Source organism: Mastomys coucha, unplaced genomic scaffold (assembly GCF_008632895.1).
Source record: "Mastomys coucha isolate ucsf_1 unplaced genomic scaffold, UCSF_Mcou_1 pScaffold7, whole genome shotgun sequence".
Classification (NCBI taxonomy): domain Eukaryota; kingdom Metazoa; phylum Chordata; class Mammalia; order Rodentia; family Muridae; genus Mastomys; species Mastomys coucha.
The window spans coordinates 17,609,098-17,629,145 of NW_022196913.1; the positions used below are offsets into that span (position 1 = coordinate 17,609,098).

General features: G+C 44.8%; 1 protein-coding gene across 3 annotated transcripts in view; it reads right to left on the minus strand.

The window, feature by feature from the left end:
* Positions 1-18,703, minus strand: part of Lgals8 (galectin 8) — a 22,513-nt gene extending 3,810 nt beyond the window's left edge. The window contains exons 1-10 of one of the 3 annotated variants that reach the window (XM_031358058.1): positions 18,626-18,689; positions 14,669-14,836; positions 12,017-12,160; positions 11,205-11,293; positions 9,128-9,338; positions 6,936-7,055; positions 6,347-6,403; positions 5,023-5,049; positions 3,696-3,784; positions 1,189-1,354 (exon numbers count right to left, since the gene is read on the minus strand). In XM_031358058.1, the coding sequence (XP_031213918.1) occupies positions 1,189-1,354; positions 3,696-3,784; positions 5,023-5,049; positions 6,347-6,403; positions 6,936-7,055; positions 9,128-9,338; positions 11,205-11,293; positions 12,017-12,058 (801 nt within the window). In that variant the 5' untranslated portion in view covers positions 12,059-12,160; positions 14,669-14,836; positions 18,626-18,689. Of the gene's footprint in view, positions 1-1,188; positions 1,355-3,695; positions 3,785-5,022; positions 5,050-6,346; positions 6,404-6,935; positions 7,056-9,127; positions 9,339-11,204; positions 11,294-12,016; positions 12,161-14,235; positions 14,528-14,668; positions 14,837-18,625 lie in introns of those variants that run through there. The other 2 variants (XM_031358059.1, XM_031358060.1) reach the window with 2 other exon arrangements.
* Between the last annotated feature and the right edge of the window lie 1,345 nt (positions 18,704-20,048).

The window sequence follows — 20,048 nt, forward strand, 5'->3', positions numbered from 1 at the left end:
AAAAAAAAAAAAAAAAGTAAAGCATAACCTAAATTAAAGATCTTAAAAAGACCATGAGAAGAGGCCTAAGCCAGAAAGAAAGTCCAGCCAGCAACCTAGCAGCATCCACATCCCAGAATTGCTACTCTCCAATTAGAAGCACCTCAGAAAGGCTTTGGGAAGGGTCGTGTATTAACACGACACACCCTGGGGACTAGAAACTGCACACCTTCTGCTTCCAAGGGTCTGCTGTACTAACCCTTGACTACCTGCCACCAGGACCAGCTCTTAGAAAATGACTGCCATCTGGAACTGTTGAGGGCGTGAATAGTGCAAGCAAGCAATTTCAGGGTCCCCACAGATCCACTTAGAAGTACATATGTGGGGCTGGGGAGATGATTCAGCAGATTAAGTGCTTGCACGGGACCTGAGTTAGATAAAACTCAGGGTGCAGTGGCAATGTACCTTTATTCCCAGTGCTGGGATTCAGGGAAAGGGGGGTCCCAAGGCTTGCCGGCCAGCCTAACCAATTTGTGAGCTCCAGGCTCCTTAAGAGATGTGTCTCAAAAATGGGGAGAGTAGCCGGGCTGTGGTGACGCACGCCTTTAATCCCAACACTTGGGAGGCAGAGGCAGGCGGATTTCTGAGATCGAGGCCAGCCTGGTCTACAGAGTGAGTAACAGGACAGCCAGGGCTATACAGAGAAACCCTGTCTTGAAAAAACAAAAAACAAATAATAATAAAAAAAAAAAAAAAAAAAAAAAAAAAAAAAAAAAAAAAAAAAAAAAAAAAAATGGGGAGAGTAACAGGAAGACACCTAACATCAAGCTCTGGCCTTCACATGAGTGTGCACAACTGCATTCATGTGTTGCACACACACACACACACACACATAAACATACACTAATAAAAGTATAGCTGTGGTTCCCATACTGTTTTGACAAGATTCCCGCCAGAATTCCTTGGGCCTACACAGCTGTTGTCACTACGACAAATGCCAAGTATTCTGGTATGTCAAGTCTACTGGTCCTGCTGTTTGCACCAATGGCCCATGATCAGATTACAACCTCCATGGCCAGTGAACAACAGCATATATTCCCTACACACAGGATGGGTTTTATTTAAATAAAAGCTATTCCTCTGTGTTCTCAGGATTCATTTCCTGTCCCATTTAAAAACAAAACAAAATGAAACAAACCCTAATCTTACCTCAAAGTACATCCCAGAACTAAATGGGAAGCAGGTGATATTTCTCTCCTCTTCTCCCCAGGCATCCTGAAGAAAGGAATTTCTTACAAATGCTTTGACATTCAGGCGTGGGTTCAAGTGCAGGGCGATATCCCTTGATTTTCCTGCCACTAGGTCAACATTAAAGCTTTAAGAGAAAAAAAGAAGAAGCTCAGACTTACATTACACTTCTAACTTCAAACCATGCACAGCACGTGGGAACACGGGGAGGAGGAAGTTCCATCTCCAGATCTGCATGCGAATGGCTCATGTGCAACATGAGAGTAAGATCAGCACTAGAGCTGAGGTCCCGCTGAACAGCAACTGGGGGTTGCTGGATAGGTGGTTCAGAACAGGTGAACCGCAGGACATCTTCAGACTGCACAGGACTCAGGGTCTCTCAGTGCAGGCATTCTCCAATCAGTTCCACAGGATCCCTTCTTGAAGGCATGCTACTACCAAGGAAAAGCCTTCAAGAATATGGACATCTTGGAAAAAAGGCCGTGCGTGCGTGCGTGTGTGCGTGTGTGCGTGCGTGCATGCGTGCGTGTGTGCGTGTGTGTGTGTGTGTGTGTGTGTGTGATACATGGGGTGGCTGTGCACACAGAAGCCAGAAGTTGATACTAAGTATCTTCCAATACCACTTTTTAACTTACTCATTTTTAAAAGATTCATTTTACTATTTTTAGGTATGTATACATGCAAAGCTATGTGCATGTAAGCATAGGTGCCTGTGGAAGTCGGAGAAGCAATCAGATCCCCTGCAGCAGGAGTCATTGGTGCTGGAAAGTGACCTCTACAAAAGCAGTATATATTTTAAATCACTGAGCCATGCCTCTAGCCCCTCTACCTTACTTTTTGGCAGGATCTCCCCGTGGATCCTATTGTCTCTGCCTCCCAGTGCTGGGGTTATAGGTACATGCCAGTACACTTTCAAGCAGTGCTGTTAATCCAAACCTAACCTACTGACTGACCCACCTCTCCAGCCTCACTCCTGAAATCCTTTTTTCTTTTTTTATTTGAGATAGTCTCACTGTGTATTCCTGGCTAGCCTCACAGATTCACCTCCCTCTGTCTCCTGCAGGCAGGGATTAGACATACACTACCATGCCCAACCCAGAAAAGATTCTTTTTTTCTTTTGGTTTTAGTCTTTTTTTATTTTTGTTTGTTTGTTTCTTTTTGGAAATAAGGTTTCTCTGTGTAGCCCTGGCTTTCCTGGAACTCACTCTGTAGACCAGGCTGGCCTCGAACTCAGAAATCCACCTGCCTCTGCCTCCCAAGTGCTGGGATTAAAGGTGTGTACCACCACTGCCCCGCCTCTTTTTTTCTTTTTAAAGATTTATTTATTTATTATATGTAAGTACACTACAGCTGTCTTTAGACACACCAGAAGAGGGCATCAGATCTCATTACAAATGGTTGTGAGCCACCATGTGGTTGCTAGGATGTGAACTCAGGACCTTCAGAAGAGCAGTCAGTGCTCTTAATCACTGAGCCATCTCTCCAGCCCTCAGAAAGGATTTTTTTTTTTTCCTTTTTTTTCTCGAGACAGGGTTTCTCTGTGTAGCCTTGGCTGTCCTGGAACTCACTCTGTAGACCAGGCTGGCCTCTACCTCAGAAATCCACCTGTCTCTGCCTCCCAAGTGCTGGGATTAAAGGTGTGCGCCACCACGGCCCTGCTAAGCAAATCTTTTTTTTGGTTTTTGTTTTTTTGGTTTTTTTTTTTTTTGAGTCAGGGTTTCTCTGTGAAGTCCTGGCTGTCCTGGAACTCCCAGAAAAGATTCTTAAAGCACAATGTTCTGTATCATAGAAGGGAAACCTGACCTGGTATAACTGGCCTGGCAGAAATTGAAGATATTGTAAAGAGAGATGTATGCCACTCATCTATCACTGTTGAAACAATGGCCTCCAAGAAATGGGGTTTTCCCAGGAATCTCATGCTAGCAGGAAACAGCACCAATCAGAGAGGGAACTTGTCAGAGCACCTAAGCAGGTGAGCCAGAAGCCCAGTGGGCCCCGGGTGGGGGACCACACCCTGCCTGGGACTGCTTATGTGCACAGATCCTTGGCGCTCTAAACTTCAGTCTTACCACACAACCTTGAAGAAGGACTTAAGGGGGTCACTGGACCTCTGTCTCTCTTCCCATTGTGGCCATGTTCAGTAAATCCTTTTCCGTTTTTCACTATTAATTTGGCTATTTTCATTGGCTCCTTGAGGATCAAAAGCTTAACTTGTCTTCTTGGGGTATGGAGTGTGACCCCAAGTTTGTTAACACTGAGGCTGTCCTAGGCAAGAGGGGCCTCGTGGATAAAATTTTCACCTACCTGGCCAAAAAAGGCCCTCAGCCAGAGCCTGCCCTCAGTCCTGACTCTGCAAGCAGCTCTTCAGTGGGATCTCGCCCTGCCATTGCCTTCCTTTCAGGAAAGCAAGGCCAGCTCCACCAACACACCCCAAGTACACAAGGCACGGGAGCAGCAGCAGACTGACCTTCTGGCATTGCTGTTCACTTCTCCTTTAATGACGACGGTCCGTCCAGGGCCCATGGAGGCATTCAACCTTGCTTCAAATGGCAGGTTCTGAAAAGGGGTCACAGTCAGAATGAGGCATCTTTAGAAAAGGCTCTTGTGGGAGAATTCCCAACAACATGATGAAGGCAGGGTTAGGAGTCTGTGGACCCCGGAGGGGAAAGACCATAGCTATTGCTATGTTCATCTCAGCTAGGTCCCCTGCAAAGTACAGCCTCCCTCAGCACGCGCACAAACACACACACACACACATACACAGAGTGACTGTTTTACACTACAAAACAGGATTGTGGCATGGTAGTACCTGACACCATCTGCATGTGATATGCCAGCAGAGCTTTCAGAGCATGGGCCTAAGATCATTCTGTCTAATGGGACCAGCAACCCACATAAGTGGTTCAGACACAAGCCTGAGGACACCTCTGAGAATACAATGCAAGGGACTGCCTTGGCATTCACCTGGGAATGGAGGTTACATGTAGTAGTTAATTAAAACTTAATTTCTTTTTTATTTTATTTATTTATTTATTTAGATTTATTTATTTCATGTATATGAGTAGACTGTCACTGTCTTCAGACACACACCAGAAGAGGGCATCAGATCCCATTATAGATGGTTGTGAGCCACTATGTGGTTGCTGGGAATTGAACTCAGGACCTATGGAAGAACAGTCAGTGCTCTTAACCGCTGAGCCATCTCTCCAGCCCAAAACTTAATTTCTATACAGAGTTAAGCTGTTGTCTCTTCAAACCTTAGACAAATAGCTGGGAGATGGGATTTTGATGTGAGTGACAGTAGCATCTATGTTCTTGGTGTAGACAGTTGTGGATATGATTTTGTAACGTTTCTTTATTTGTTTTCTACTTTGTGTGTGTTCTTCCTGGGTTCTTCTCCTAACTGTCTCTTAACAATATCTTCTCTGGATAAGCTCAGCTTCTCCTGGCTCAACTATCACTGTCTTTTCTTCTCTGGCTCTACTCTTCTGTCTCCTGAACCCTGCCTCTCTCTCTCTCCCTCTCCCTCCCCCCCCCTCTCTGCCTCTGCTGGCTTTTTATATCCTCCCCTGTTCTCAGAATTTCAAGAGGGAACCAACACAGAAAGGCATAGGGTCCCTTAAAGTGCCAGGCACACAAAATAAATCATACTACACGATTTTAGAAATGTCGCCTCTACCACCACATTACAAGAAACAGTTCTACAATCAAGTGTGGAAAGAATGCAGCAGCTGTTCATGCTCTAGGTCATTTACAAAATACTAAGTATGTAATAATCAAGGAAAAGTACTCACCAACTGGAGCTTGCCAGACTTTTGTATCTGGTGGAAGGAAAAGAAAAGTGAGAACTGAACTACCTACTGGGCCGCTGACATGTTTGCCGTCTGCAGTGGCTTCATGTATCAGTAGCCTGTCTGCCTTGGTGTGACACAGGCACTGTGCTTCATGACAGGTACCTTGGGGCTTATGAAGAGCAACATGGTCCAGCATTCTCATGTGAACACTTTATCACCCACAAGTTAATAGCTATTCAAAGGTTTCCATGTGAGCTTCAGGCACTTCTTGCCTGTGCTCCCCAAGAGCTCTCCAATTGCTGACATGTTGTCTTGCCTGCAGGCACAGATGTGCAGGCAGGCCTTGCTTTCTTAAGGACAGTAAAGTGTCCACTGTAAAACTGTTCTCGTTGCTGCCGGGAGCAGAGAATTCATCTGAAGTGCACCTGATGTTCAGTATTTACAGATGTTTCCTGCTGGTACCTCTCAACAAGCCAGGGAGACAGAGTGCCTCTTACATATGGCATAGTGGTAGTCACTTAAACTAATATGCTACATGTCAACAAAAACACATGCCTAACACCATAAAGCAGTATGCCTCCTGGCTCTCAGCTAGCTGCTTCTATCCTGACCTCACACTAAACATTTAACTTGGGAAGCTGGGGAGATAGTTCAGTTGGTAGGGTTCTTGCTATGAATGACCCATGTAAAAGCCAGGCATGGGGGCTTCACATTTGTAACTCTAGCACTCTCCAGTACAGAGGAAGGATGACCCCAGTGGATAGCTGACTGGGCCAGTCTAGCCACTAGGGAGTCCCAGGCTCAGTGAGAGACCTTGTCTCAAAAAACAAGGTGAAAGAACTGGAGAGATGGTTCAGAGGCTAAGACACTTGCAGAGCAACCAAAAGGACTCAAATCCTCCACACCCACATAAATGCTGCCTGCTATCCTAGCACACGACAGGATCTCGAGAGCAAGCCAGCTACTTGGACTAGCTGAATTGGCAAGCTCCGGGTTCAACTAAGAGATTCTGCCTCAAAAGGTGGAGAGCAATCAAAGAAGACATCCAATGTCTTTTTCTGGCTTTCCCACACATGCGCCAACACATGTATAAATGCACACACATACTGCAGACATATCCATGCAAAATAACTTTTTAAAAGATGTAGAGCAATTGATCAAGACTTCAGCGTTGACTTGTGGCTTCCATGGACATGCACATATACATGCACCTGAATACATATGAGTGCATACAGAAAGCACCATAATTAAAGAAAAGGAAGAGCCTTCCTTCTACTGATTGAAATTAAGAACACTTTAAACTGCTGATTCATAGAATATTTACATTTTCTCTGTTTATCTGTGTCAGTCCCAGAGTAGATGTCTCCATACTTTGTAAATCCTGCAAAAGAACATAGATTAATTTTAACATCCATCAGAATATCTTTTTAAAATATTGAATATAATAAAAAATTATCAGTGATACTGAGCATGGAAAACTATTGATAACTATGATTTTAAAAATGCAACTTAACACTGGGGGTCCCCAAAACTGGCAAGAGTTTGGGAGAACAAGATCTAATGTTAATAAAAACATAGCAGCTGGGCGCAGCTGTTGAGAATTAAACTGTTCACATCATTGGAAACAAGCTAGCAATGTCGAAGAAACTTAAATTCAAATACATAGAAAACTGTCTAATAGAAATATTTATTCACTCCCATGGATAGGAGATGCACATTAACCATCTGGTGGGCTCACACAAACAACAAAAGCAGAACCCAACTAGCCTGAAGTATTTATATTACTTTTTATCTAAATGAAAGATGTAAATTAAAGAATATTTCTACCATTTGGTCCGACTGAATGTGAAACACTGTTCCCAAAGACCCTCTCCCCGGTCCCGGCCCCCCGGTATGTGTGGAAGGGCACTTGCCGAGCTGAATCTGAACCCAATGGAGTGAATGTTCACTTTGCCGTAGATGCCCAGTGTGTCTATCTTCTCTGGGCTGACCCTGTGGGCATACAGCAGGACATGCTTTCCATTCACAGCCACCTGGAGAGACACAGTAGGCAATGCCCTCAGAGCACAGTAACAGATGACCCCTTATCCAAAGGTAAATGTCTTTTAAAAAAAAAAAGATTTATTTATTTATTTTTATGCATGTGAGTACACACTGTAGCTTCGTGTGGTTGTTGGAAATTGAATTTTAGGACCTCTGCTCACTCCGGTCAACCCTGCTTGCTCTTTTCACTCAGGCCCAAAGATTTATTTAGATTTATTTATTATTATACATAAGTACACTGTAGCTGTCTTCTGACACACCAGAAAGGAGTGTCAGATCTCATTACAAGCCACCATGTGGTTGCCGGGATTTGAACTCAGGACCTTTGAAAGAGCAGTCAGTGCTTTTACCCACTGAGCCATCTCACCAGCCCATGTAAGTGTCTCTATGGGGTGGGAGTGGAGCTGTGGCAGAACATGGGCCTACAGTGTGAAGCTCCAGGTTTCATCTCCAGTACCACAAAAACAAGTGAATGAATGAATGAATGAATAGATGGATGGATGAATGAGATATCTCTTCAGGTTTACTTTTCTCACAGGTCTCTGCTATCACTGTGGCTGAAAGCAGCTACCACAGGAGCAAAAATTCTGAACTTTTCTCAACTGATTAAATGCCTGGGTCATCTCTCCAGTCACATACATTTGTAAGTATGTGTGTTCCACATGCATCTATCTGTGTGTGCCCAGGAGACAGCCATGTTCAGGACCCCAAGGGCCATCCATGAGGTCTGGAAGCCTAAGATGCAAGTTTGCTCTGCCTACTTTCAGTCCCAACACTCTTTCAGGGCTACATTCTGACAGACCCCACCTCTTCGGGAAGAGCAAGAAGGCACTGAGCTCACTAAGTGGAAGCACATAGCAGCCAAGCATTGGTAGTGCTTTATCCCAGGATTTGAGGAGCAGAGAGGCAGGCAGATTCCTGAGTTCTAGGACAGCCTGATCTACAGAGTGAGATCTGACTTATCTGAGATTTCTTTCTTTCTTTTTTCTTTTTCTTTTTTTCTCGAGAAATGGTTCCTCTGTATAGTTTTAGCTGTCCTGGAACTCACTCTGTAGACCAGGCTGGCCTCAAATTCAGAAATCCCCCTGCCTCTGCCTCCCAAGTGCTGGGATTAAAGGCGTGTTCCCAGTTTATCTGAGATTTCTTATCTCTGGGTGGGAACTCAGTGGGCTCAGGTTATGTGAGATGATAGGATGCTATCTGTGAGTCTTCTACACAGTACCTCCAAATGCCAGGTCATGTGTCCAGGAGGGAGACGTAGGCAGCCCAGGGTAAGGCCCACAGTAGGACCTCTCAGTGAGCTTTAAAAATCCCCACATACGGGCTAGAGAGATGGCTCAGCAGTTAAGAGCACTGATTGCTCTTCCGGAGGTCCTGAGTTCAATTCCCAGCATCCATATGGTGGCTCACAACCATCTATAATGGGATCCGATGCCCTCCTCTGGTGTGTCTGAAAATAGCTACAGTGTACTCATATACATTAAAAAATCCCCACATACAACAAACCCAGGGCAACAATAGTGGGTACAGCTAGACTGACCAAGACTGAGGCCATAGAACAGCAAACTGAGGAGCACAGGGGGATCCAGAGAGCAACGTCCCACAAGGACCTAGACCAAAATGTGCACACGCTTCTGGAACCACAGGATCTCTGCTTTACAAGCCCTCTATGAGTTTGAGGATCGGCACTCTCAGGGGCCTCTGGAGCCAAACTGAAGCCCCAAGAAGTCACTGTGTTCATGAGCCCCAGGGCCCTACAGCAGTATCTTGCTGTAGGACTGGGCATGCTCCTTTGAGGAGTGAGTGCCCTGTCCACCAACATACGGCTCATGCAGACTTTCCTACACTTCAGGTATGGCTTTTATAATCCACTCCCCTAACAGTGACGTGATGCTGCATGATCCAGAATTTAGCCCTCCTAGAAGAAGTAAGACCTAAGAGTGTCTATCTGTTCTGGATCTATGTTTCCATCTGGACAGAGTGACGTTATTTGATGTCTTCAGTAGATTCAGAGATGTCCCCATGCACGCTCACACACTCGCTTCCTTCTCTCAGCATCTACCTGGAATTTGTTCTTTAGCACCATGATCACGATCTCAAAGGACTTCTCTTTTCTGAAGGGCATGTCGTAGGTGATCTCTTCCCAGCCCCATTTCTCATTTGTCAGTGTGTTACAAACAATGCAGTTGGACCTTTTGAAGCGAGGGTTAAAGTGGAAGGCCACATCTGCTCTTGGCTTCAGGCTGTTGCCCTGCTGAAAGTCTACCTGGAATCTGAGCAAGGGCAAAGCAGAATCACATGAGCCTGTGAAGGTGAGCCATGGGAAAGTACAAGCACTGCCAACCTCCCCCACCCCAGCCCCAGCACACCTTCCTTCACCCATAGGACCTGCATGGCAGCCTGCCCATCTTCCTTCCCTCCTTCCTCAATAACAGAGCCCCACAGCATGAGCTGAGCTATATGGACCCAGAATAAGAACGTCCCTCTCCCGTCTGTCTTGGATGCTGGCCTTGTCTGTGTTTGTTCAAATCTACTGATGAGCAGAGGGCAGATGCCAGGGAAACTCCTGGTCCAGGAGTCTGTTCAGAGTAAGCTGTACCTGATCTCACCTTCTCCTGCTCCACACCTGGGCCTCTGCTCTGCATCTACCACTGGACTTTCAAAGCATGAAAGTGAGGCTACGTTTTTGGTGAAGGTTCAGATCATGAGGCTTGCTCCTGAAGAGACACCCTGCACATCAAACCCTACACTCCCCTGACCCTTCTCAGAGCCAGAGCAGTTAGCACTCCCTCCCCCTGATTATCTCCCCCACCCCCTTCAGGGGTTGTGCAAATAGCAGGCTTGAGAATAGTACCCTAGTTTCCAAGTCACTGAAACTCACACCCCAGGTCAGAAAGGTCCCTTTCCAGCTGCACGGTTCTGGCCCGATGTCTAAACAAATGTTATCAGGTTTGAAGAACAGCATTCCCTTACCCACTCATGTAATACCAAGGCTTGAAAACTCTGCTTGCAGTTTTTTCCTTTATAACCCCCTTCACTTAGACCTGGGGGTTCACTCTCCTTCCTTTTCCATCGGGAAAGTTGGTGGCCCAAGCTCGAGCTTGACTAAAGACCCTCATGTGTTTACAGCAGGTTGTAATTCCTGGTGGTCTCTTTGGAGTGTTTACAATCTGGGCACAACACTCCCAGGGGTACACACTGAAGGGGTCTCTACAAGATAATTTCCTCATCACACTAAAACCAATCATGTCAAGCTACTCAGAGCTTGACCCAGCTCTGACTGACATGATCTGAGATGGCTACTCTTCCTTGTCAATTTGACCAAACTGTCACCTACAAGATACCCCTGGGTGTGTCTGTGAGAGCATTTTTATAGGTTTGACTGAGGAAGACCCACTCTCAATGTAAACTGCAACATCCAAAGACTAGAGTCCCCTACTGAGTACAAAGGAAAACAGAATGAGTGAGCTGAGCCCCAGCCATTCGCCTCTCTACTTCCCGTCTATGGACACAATGTGTTCAGCTGCCTGAAGACCCTGAGCACCATTGCAGAGTTGCTTACTGCCAGACATTCCCCACCGGGATGAAGTATACCCTCACATCATGAGCTGAAGGGAATAAATCTTTCTTCTTATAATGCTTTTCTCAGGAACAAGGGAAGTAACACCCTGAGTTTATTATACCCAAAGCAGACACTCAGCAATACCATGGAGAGACTGTCTCGAGAGACGCTGACGGTACTGAGACTGTGCGGAGACATCCTGTTATTCCACAGCCTCCTTTTCCATCAGTGTATCTATTTATTTTGAAGTCAGACTTATAGCAATGATATAAAAAAATTCCAGTAACCAGCTGGGCATGGTGGTGATGCCTTTAATCCCAGTACTCAGAAGACAGAGGCAGACAGATCTCTGTGAGTTTGAGACCAACCTGTCTACAGAGTGAGTTCCAGGACAGCCACGGCTATGTAGAGACCCTGTCTCAATACAAAACAAAACAAAACAAACATTCCAGGAATCTTCACCCTATTACTCCTCCTCCTCACACCTCAGCAGGGCTGGTAGTGAAGCAATGAGGCCTCCGGGCAGCAAAATGTCATGGAGGGACAGCTGGCCTTCCACCCCACACAGTAATCTTACCTTTCTGAATCTTTAGGAACATGCCCACGGATTACAATCAGAGAGCCAGGCTTCAACTGCTCAGTAATGGTGCTGACATAGGGGACTGTCTAAGGGAAAGACATGTGACAAGTGTATTTTCATAAGCAAATGCATTGACAAGGTAATTATGACCAGACTCAGTGATTAATGTAGACTAATAAGATATGACCTTGAACTCCTGCCCCTCTGCTTCCTAAGTACAGGTTAGAGGTAGTCACAGTGCCCAACTGATACTTGAAAAGTCAACTGGAATTGATGAGAAAGATACTGAAGTACATGAAGCAAATGTGAGGCAGAGTGCTGCCCTCAAAAAGAGGCTAGCTCCTGACTGAGGCCTACACTGGGTTTCCCAACAATGCACTTACTGCCCTAAGCAACACGACAGTGCCTGGAGATTTCCTTCTAGGTGTCTGTATGTGAGGCAGACGACACCCACGTGAGCAGCCACAGATAAAACCCCCGAGTCTTCAGAGTTTCCCCAGCAGACAACTCCACATCAGTGTCACTGCGGAGGATCTAAAAGGCCCTGAAGCATGTGCTGGATTCCTCTGTACTCTGCCCTGGCATCTGTTACTCAGGCAGGGTTGCTCTCTGCCCTTTGGCCGCAATAACTCAACAGCTAAGAGCACCACCCTGTGCTGGTGACTCTCGGTGAGGCCTTAGGGAAATGGTTCCTGTGTGCTAACTGAATTGTGTTCATGACTGGTCCCAGTGGATAATGAGAACTTGAGTGTATTTTCTGTCAATTCTACTACAGGCAAAAAATTTTAAAAAAGGTAAAAATCTGTTACCGGGTTATAGATGATATTTTGTAGGTTACTTAAGGACAACATTTTTCTTTTTTCAACTTATTGATATTGTTGATTGGAGTCTCTCTTCCGTATATAGGTTTTATCCACTCTTCATTTAAGGATTACTCAAAGTAAAAACTTGTCCTATATAAAAGGAAATTAGGAAAACAACCATGCACAATTTTTCTTACATCAAACCTTTCTATGTAAATTATATTACTTTACTGATGGTTACCAAATAATAGTGTTAGTATAACCAAAGACCTACCATATATTCTTAATAACGTACTTACACATAGAATAATTTTAAATGATCAGTGCAGGATTTATTTTAAAAATATATAAGGAGGAAATTACATGGACTTTACTGTTAAAAATACTAAAATTGGGGCTGAAGAGATGGCTCAGCGGTTAAGAACACTGACTGCTTTTCTGGAAGTCCTGAGTTCAGTTCCCAGCAACCACATGGTGGCTCACAACCATCTGTAAGGAGATCTGATGCCCTCTTCTGGTGTGTCTGAAGACAGCTACAGTGTACTTACATATATTAATAAATAAATCTGAGGGCTGAAGAGATGGCTCAGCGGTTAAGAGCACTGACTGCTCTTCTGAAGGTCCTGAGTTCAAATCCCAGCAACCACATGATGGCTCACAACCATCTGTAATGAGATCTGATGCCCTCTTCTGGTATGTCTGAAGACAGCTATAATGTACTTAAATATAATAATAAATCTTTAAAAATAAATAAATAAATAAATAAATCTGAGCAAGTGGGGCCATATAATAAATAAAAATAAATCTTTAAAAAAATACTAAAATTCTAAGTGTGGTGGCACATACTTGTAATCAAAGCCACTTGTGAGGCTGAGACAAGAAGATCGAAAATTGGACCCTAGCCTAGGTGATTTAGCGAGATCCTGTGTGGCTGTTCACATAAGAATGTGGCTCATATGTTTGAATGCTTAGTCACCAAAGAGTGGAAGTATTTAAAAGGATTAAGAGGTATGGCCCAAGCCAGGCCAGGTGTCTCTCCCTCCCTGCTACCTGTGAATCCAGATGTAGAACTTTCAGCTACTTCTCCAGCACCATGTCTGTCTACATCCCACATGCTCCCCAGTCATGGCGACAATGGACAATGGAAAGCTCCAGTTAAATGCTTTCCTTTATAAGTGTTGCTATGGTCATGGTGTCTCTTCACAGCAGTAGAATAAAGACTAAGGCATCCTGACTCAAGATAATTTTTTTTAAGGGCTGAGTAGAGAGCTTGCTTGCCTAGTGTGATGAGACGCTGGGTTCTGTGCCAGCACTGCAAAACCAAACAAATCAAAAGCAGTAAATACAAATAAAATACAAGCTAGAAGATAGATCAGTGGTCATTTACATTGATTTTAATATGTCTCAATCCTTGGGTTCAAAACATCAAAAAAAAAAAAAAGGTGTGGAAAGGGTTTGGAGGTGCTTGTCTAACAAACTCAAGGTACTGAGTTCAGTCTCTAACACAAAAACAAGACACAAAGCAGTGCTCTGAAAGCACGACAATATTCATTTAACCTTTTTCTATTTGTAGAACAAGTAGGAATCACATCAGAGGATTGTCCTGAGAATTAAACTAGTTTAAATAGTAGAAAACAGCTCAGTATGTGTTAGCTGTTAGTAATAGAAAACACTGCTCTTCTTCAACCAGCCAAATTAAATAAGTTGAGGGTGGGGTGGGGGCGGCATAGTTATTCCTCGGAATACTAGATGCAATGTTCTGCATCAGCCCGGTTTTTAAAAAGAAGAGTACTCCCTCTGCACTGCGCCCTGCCCAGTGATATATTTACTACCTCTAGTCCTGATGACTCAAACCAGAACCAAGTCAGAAAACGAAACTAGAGTTTCCTACAGTTTACTTCCTACAGTTCCGTCAGGCAGTAGACAGCAGGCACTCGCCAAATCTCTTACTTTTTTACTAGAGAAAAGAAAATTGCATCTCTCTTGGTTACATCCCTAAAGATCACCCTAGACTCCCTACCTAGAATCTATCACTAACTCATTTTATTCAAATCCTCTGAGCCTTTAATTCTGTTCTGTGCATTTCAGGAAGCACGAACCAGAGCAAAAGGGAGACAAGAATTACCATCACCACATCCATAATTGATATCTTTCCCAGAGAGAGATCAAGATGGCCTAGACTGGCATTAAATAACTAGTCTCCAAAGTCTCCAGGCACGTCTCACCGTCACAGCCACAACAAGCCATGGCTTAGGCTTTAGGACGATCCCCAAACCCAGAGAAATTGCGTTTCCCCGTGTTTTAACGTTGGGATCGAATGACTCAGCATCCCAAAGTGCGTGTCTAGAATCACGGAGTGTAACAGAGCTGTCAATTAACTGTCCTTGGGCCTGTCATTCTTGGGGATCCAGGTGGATCCCTGGCTGGAGGCAGGTGAGCCGCCGGGCGGAGAGCCCTCACAGCAGCAGGCAGCGTTGTCCCAACCCTACGGTCCGTGGACAAGCCTCAACCCACGACCGCTCCCGGTGTCCGGTGCCCCGTGCGTGTGTCACAAAGGAGACAGTGGGATGCCGCGTCCACACTCGAACCACCCTTCGGATTCCTGTCCGGGAACAGTGGTATCCCGATGCCCCTGAGCCCGCAGTCGCCAGGACTCACCCCAGTCCGGTGGTAGTAAGCGCTGTGCTCTGGCGTGTGTCCCCTGCCGGACGCCGTCCAGGTTCCCGGAGCGGCTACAGGCCGAGGGCGGGGTCAGCCGCGGCCGTTTCCGCGGGAACGACAGGGGCGGGGCGTCCGAATGCCGGAGCTGGGGCTGTCGGGCTCTTCCTGTCACCCACGCAGACCACGGGAGTGGGTGTCGGGGTTGGGATGTGGCTCACCTCACGTGCTGGAAGCCCCCAAGCTGACTTCCACCCAGCCCTGCACAAATCTGTCGGGGTGCACCCCTGGAATCCCAGCCCTTGCCAGGAGGCAAGGAGGATCATAAATTCAGAGTCATACTGGAGAACTTAAGGAATTCGGGGTCACTCTGGGACAGATACCCCATCTCAAGGGTGATAAAAATGCACTTAAAGAGTAATCATGGCGGGTGTAGCCCGGTCCAGGGCCCTCCCGGGTTTGCCTCTTTTGCAACCTTGGGTCAGAACTGAACAGTGCTGTGAGCCAATAGGACTTAGCAGCCGCTGCCTAGTGCCAATAACTAGCCTTAGGTGTGGAGGAACTCGGTTCCTCCTTGCCCCAGCAAGAAACCCCATCCTGGGAGCAGTAGCCAGAGCATGTCAACACTGGGTGACTGGCCGGTAATTCTGTGCTGGGGTTTACTACATGGAACGCTTCCTTAGAAAAACAGTTTAGACACTGTGGTGCTCGATTCTGAGCAGAGTAGATGATCGATAAGCACTTAGCTGCAGTCAGGGGCCTGCACTGCTGACGGTTTGCCCCGTTTTTTTGTACAAGCAACTACAAATAAAACTGTAGGGTGCTGAGAACGGCGGGCTGAGCTGCCTACTTTTGCTGTACTAACGGCCTCAGGGTTATGCTCTTTTCTAGATATTACCCATGTTTGTTTTTAAAGGACATGTTTGACATAGCCATTTGGTTCTTTTTTCAGGGTTTGTGTTTTGTTTTCTTTTTAACTTAATTTTTTTTTTTTTTACAATTTTCTTAGCAGCAACCTCGTGTTCTGATTCATTGTTACTTTTCCTCCTTCCTCTTATCCATTTTTTTTGGGGGGGGGGGTTGGTTTTTTCGAGACAGAGTTTCTCTGTGTAGCCTTGGCTGTCCTGGAACTCACTCTGTAGACCAGGCTGGCCTTGAACTCAGAAATCCACCTGCCTCTGCCTCCCAAGTGCTGGGATTAAAGGCGTGTACCACCACCACCCAGCTAAAATTCAAGGTTTTTTTATTTTTATTTTTATTTGTTTGTTTGTTTTTGTTTTTTCCAAGACAGGGTTTCTCTGTGTAGCCCTGGCTGTCCTGGAACTCACTCTGTAGACCAGGCTGGCCTCTACCTCAGAAATCCACCTGCCTCTGCCTCCCAAGTGCTGGGATTAAAGGCATGCACCACCACTGCTCCTCTTATCTATTTTCTAAATTTGATTCACTCCTCAAGATTCTACTCGAATGGCTAGCTGGAGTTAACCCTTGATGAACGTTGCCTTAGCTTTGTTGTTACTACTAGGTGTGGTGGGCTTCTCACTACACTTTCTGGGGTTTGTAAGTTGAGTGTAGAGAGCTTTTGGGGCCACTTCTAGACACTTGGCAGGAATTTGACATTGGGCCAGGACACGGAAGTAAGCTCAGGCAGGAATTTGACATTGGGCTAGGATGGGGAAGTAGGCTCAGATATCTTGGTCATCCTGCTAAACCCCTAGAAATAAAGGAAGTCACAGGACTTCCTTTATTGCATTGCTTGTTCCTTGACCCAGAACTGATCTTATTATTTTGCATGTACTTGAAGTAGTATAAAAGCAGACTGGAAAAGAATAAACCCGCCTTAGCCTCGGAACTGGCTGGGGTCATGCTACAGTGTTGTCTAATTGTCTTTTTTCTTTTTAATCTTTTTAATCCCTCCCTGGAGAGCCTGTTGACTGACTGAGCTGGCTTGGTCAATAGGGAATTTGCCTTACACATTCCCAACACCTAGTGTATTGCCTCTAAAGAAAGGTTCCTAAGGACTGGATTGAATGCTACATCATTCAAAAGTGAAGAACAGTTGAGTATCTTCAGTTTTGCCTGAGTTGACCGCTTCTTTACAACGTTAAAATAAGATAAAGTCACCTCTTCTGGTGCTAGATGTGTTCCAAGTTGTAGGACTAGCTAGTATAAAGTTCTGGGGCTCTTGAGAGCAAGTGTGCTCTGAAAAGAAAAACTCAGCATGCTGAGGTTGATGGGTGGGGGGAAGGTGGGATGACAACTTGGGAGTGAGGTCCTTTAGGGGTGCAGATAGAAGGACAAAACAGACTTGGCCAGAGCCTGGGAGAAAAATCCAGGAAGAGAGCGGGAGAGGGGGGTACCCCAAGCAGAGAACATCCAGGTTCCTGAATGCTCTGAGGAATCAAAGAACACAGGATCAATGGGTGTAGCCTCAGAGGTCATTGGGAATTGACTTTAAAGTAGTGTAGAAATGAGAGCTGGAGAAGCCCTGGGAATAGTAGTCATGAACCTCAGAAAACATTTAGCTGGGAAGAATTGAGAAGCAAGCAAGTGGAAGAATAAAGAATGGTTTTCACTGGGGCTGGAGAGATGCTCATGCTTGCACATGGCACTTGCAGAAGACCTGAGTCAGGTTCCCAGAACCTACAACTGCAGTTCACAACCATTTGCAACTCTAGGGCTAGACAATGACACTCTCTTCTGGTCTCTACAGCCTCCTCATGTGCACACGCACACATGCATACACACACACACAAACTTTTTTAGACTTTGTAACCATGAGCCACAATCAGTCTCTCTGCTCTGACTTCAGATGTTTCAATGAGGAAGCATCTTGGATTTATCTGCCCACTTTTTTTTTAAAAAAGGTTATTCATAGGCTGGGCAGTAGTGGCCTTTAATCCCAGTACTCAGAAGACAGAGGGAGGTCGATCTCTGAGTTTGAGGACAGCCTCAAGTTCCAAGACAGCCAAGGCTACACAGAGAAACCCTGTTTCAAAAAAACAAAACAAAACAAAAAACAAAAAAAACAAACAAAAAAACAAAAAAAAAAACAAAAAATACTATTCATGTACACACATGGTACACAAACCTACACATAGGCAAAACACAAAAAATAAAAAAATGTTAAAGTTAAAAATGTCATTTATAGGGCTGGAGAGATGGCTCACTGGTTAAGAGCACTGACTGCTCTTCTGGAGGTCCTGAGTTCAAATCCCAGCAACCACATGGTGGTTCACAACCATCTGTAATGAGATCTGATGCCTTCTTCTGGTGTGTCTGAAGACAGCTACAGTGTACTTATATATAATAAATACATAAATTTTTTTTAAAAAAAGATGCCATTCATAACCTGCAAAAATGTTTGCAAAACTCACTAGTGAGTTGTAGCCAGACATCCATGAGCACTTAATGAAGACTGAAGTCTGCTCATACGAGTTAGGAGAGCCAATCTGTGCTATCCCACTTGTATTGATACCTGGTCCAGGATGAGAGTCTTTACTAAGAAAACAGGCAAGTCCTCCCTCTCAAGATTTTTCTCTCTTAAAAGCCAGATGTGAAACATTTACCATCACATGACTGACCAGATGCATGTAGAGGCCTGACGTTAACTCACTACAGAGTCACCCATCTTCCTTTTTGAGACAGGGCAATCTCACTGAGACCTGGAGCTTTTGTGTTTGGTTAGACTGGCTGGCCGGCAAACTCTAGGGCTCCTCCTGTCACTACTTCCCCAGTGCTGGGATTTCAAGCACACACCACCACACCTGGCTTTTTATGTGGGTACTAAGATCAAACACAGATGGTCATGTGTGTGAAGCAAGTACTGACACCTGTCTCCCCAGCCTCGAATCCTTTCACTTTGACCTAATGTTTCCTACACTTGAGCAGCATCACCCAGAAACATTGAACCACTTCCCGTCCAGCCAAGCCTCTGTTCAACAGATTCACAAAGCTTACCTCTTATGTTCTACCGGTTTCATGCCCTGCGTCTTAGTGTTTGAGCTGAGAGAAGCAAGCTTCTAGAACCAGTTATATCATAAAATAGTAGAATCTTAGTAATGGGAGAGATCTAAGGAAAAGAGTAAATGAAAGCAGCATATCTTGAAGGATGACATACTGTCCTATTTCTTAAAATATTTTCCAGTGAGCTCTATGACGTGCTAATACAAGAAAACATTAAAATATTTGATATGTGAAAATGTATCTGAAATTGTGTAATTAAATTAAATTCATGGCCAAATAAGATACTAAAAAGGATATAAAGATTTCTATTCTCTCTGTATATATAAAAGTTATATATTATATATATATATATCACATATAATATCAACCAATATATAATATAAATTCATACAATATATAAATTAATAAACATATTGAGAGAGAGAAAGGGAGAGAGAGGAAAAGGGAGAGGGAGACCCAAGATATGTGCCCACTAAAGGTAAAATAGTACAAATATACCGACTTTCCGGGAGCTCAAAGCCTCTCAGAGGCAGGCTGCATTTACACAGACATTCACTTGATCATGCCCCGTCACTGAGACTTCTAAAAGGATTCCCTGCTGCTGAGTCAGACCTTCTGGTTACCTTCTCTGCTTCTAGCTTGTGTTTATACAGCTCAACTACAGTGAAGAGTGAGACACTAATAAGAAATTCAGCGGTAGCTTAAAGTGGATCAGAACTCAAGTGAGTGTTCAAATTCAAAAGCATGTTTTTATTTTATATTTGTGGTGTATGTGTGTGTGTGTGTGTGTGTGTGTGTGTGTCTGTCTGTCTGTCTGTCTGTGGGTATGAGTACATGGGTGTGGGTGCCACCAGAGGCCAGAAGAGGGCGCCAGATCCCCTGGAGTTGAAATTACGAGTGTTTCTGAGCCCACTACTGTGGATACTGAAAAACAAACTGGTTCTCTATGAGAGCAACAAGCATTCTTAACCACTGAGCAATCTCCCCAGCTCCCTCCAAGAACTCTTTTAAAAACTTGATTAATAGCTATGTATAGCGTGAATAATGCCTGTGTACTCACTGCCCAGCTGTGGCAACAATCAGCATAGCCTGTCTTCTTCAGACAAGTGTCACCCACTGACAAGCCCCTCCTACTTCATGCCCACTACTGGCCACTTCACAAACAAATCCACAAAAGCTTCAGAAGCACTTCTTACACTCACACGTTCAGTAAGACTCCATTTTCAACCGTCTCTAGCCAGAATCCATGGGGGTTGGAACTTGTAATTGCATCTTACTAGGAGGCATGCATGTTTCTTCATCTGTCTTGTGAATAAAACCTGAATCTTGCTTCTAGACTGATTCACCTTTTACAAAGTGCCCACCAGTTTTGTTTTGTTGTTTGTTTATTTACAGTTTCTTTCTTTCTTTCTTCTTC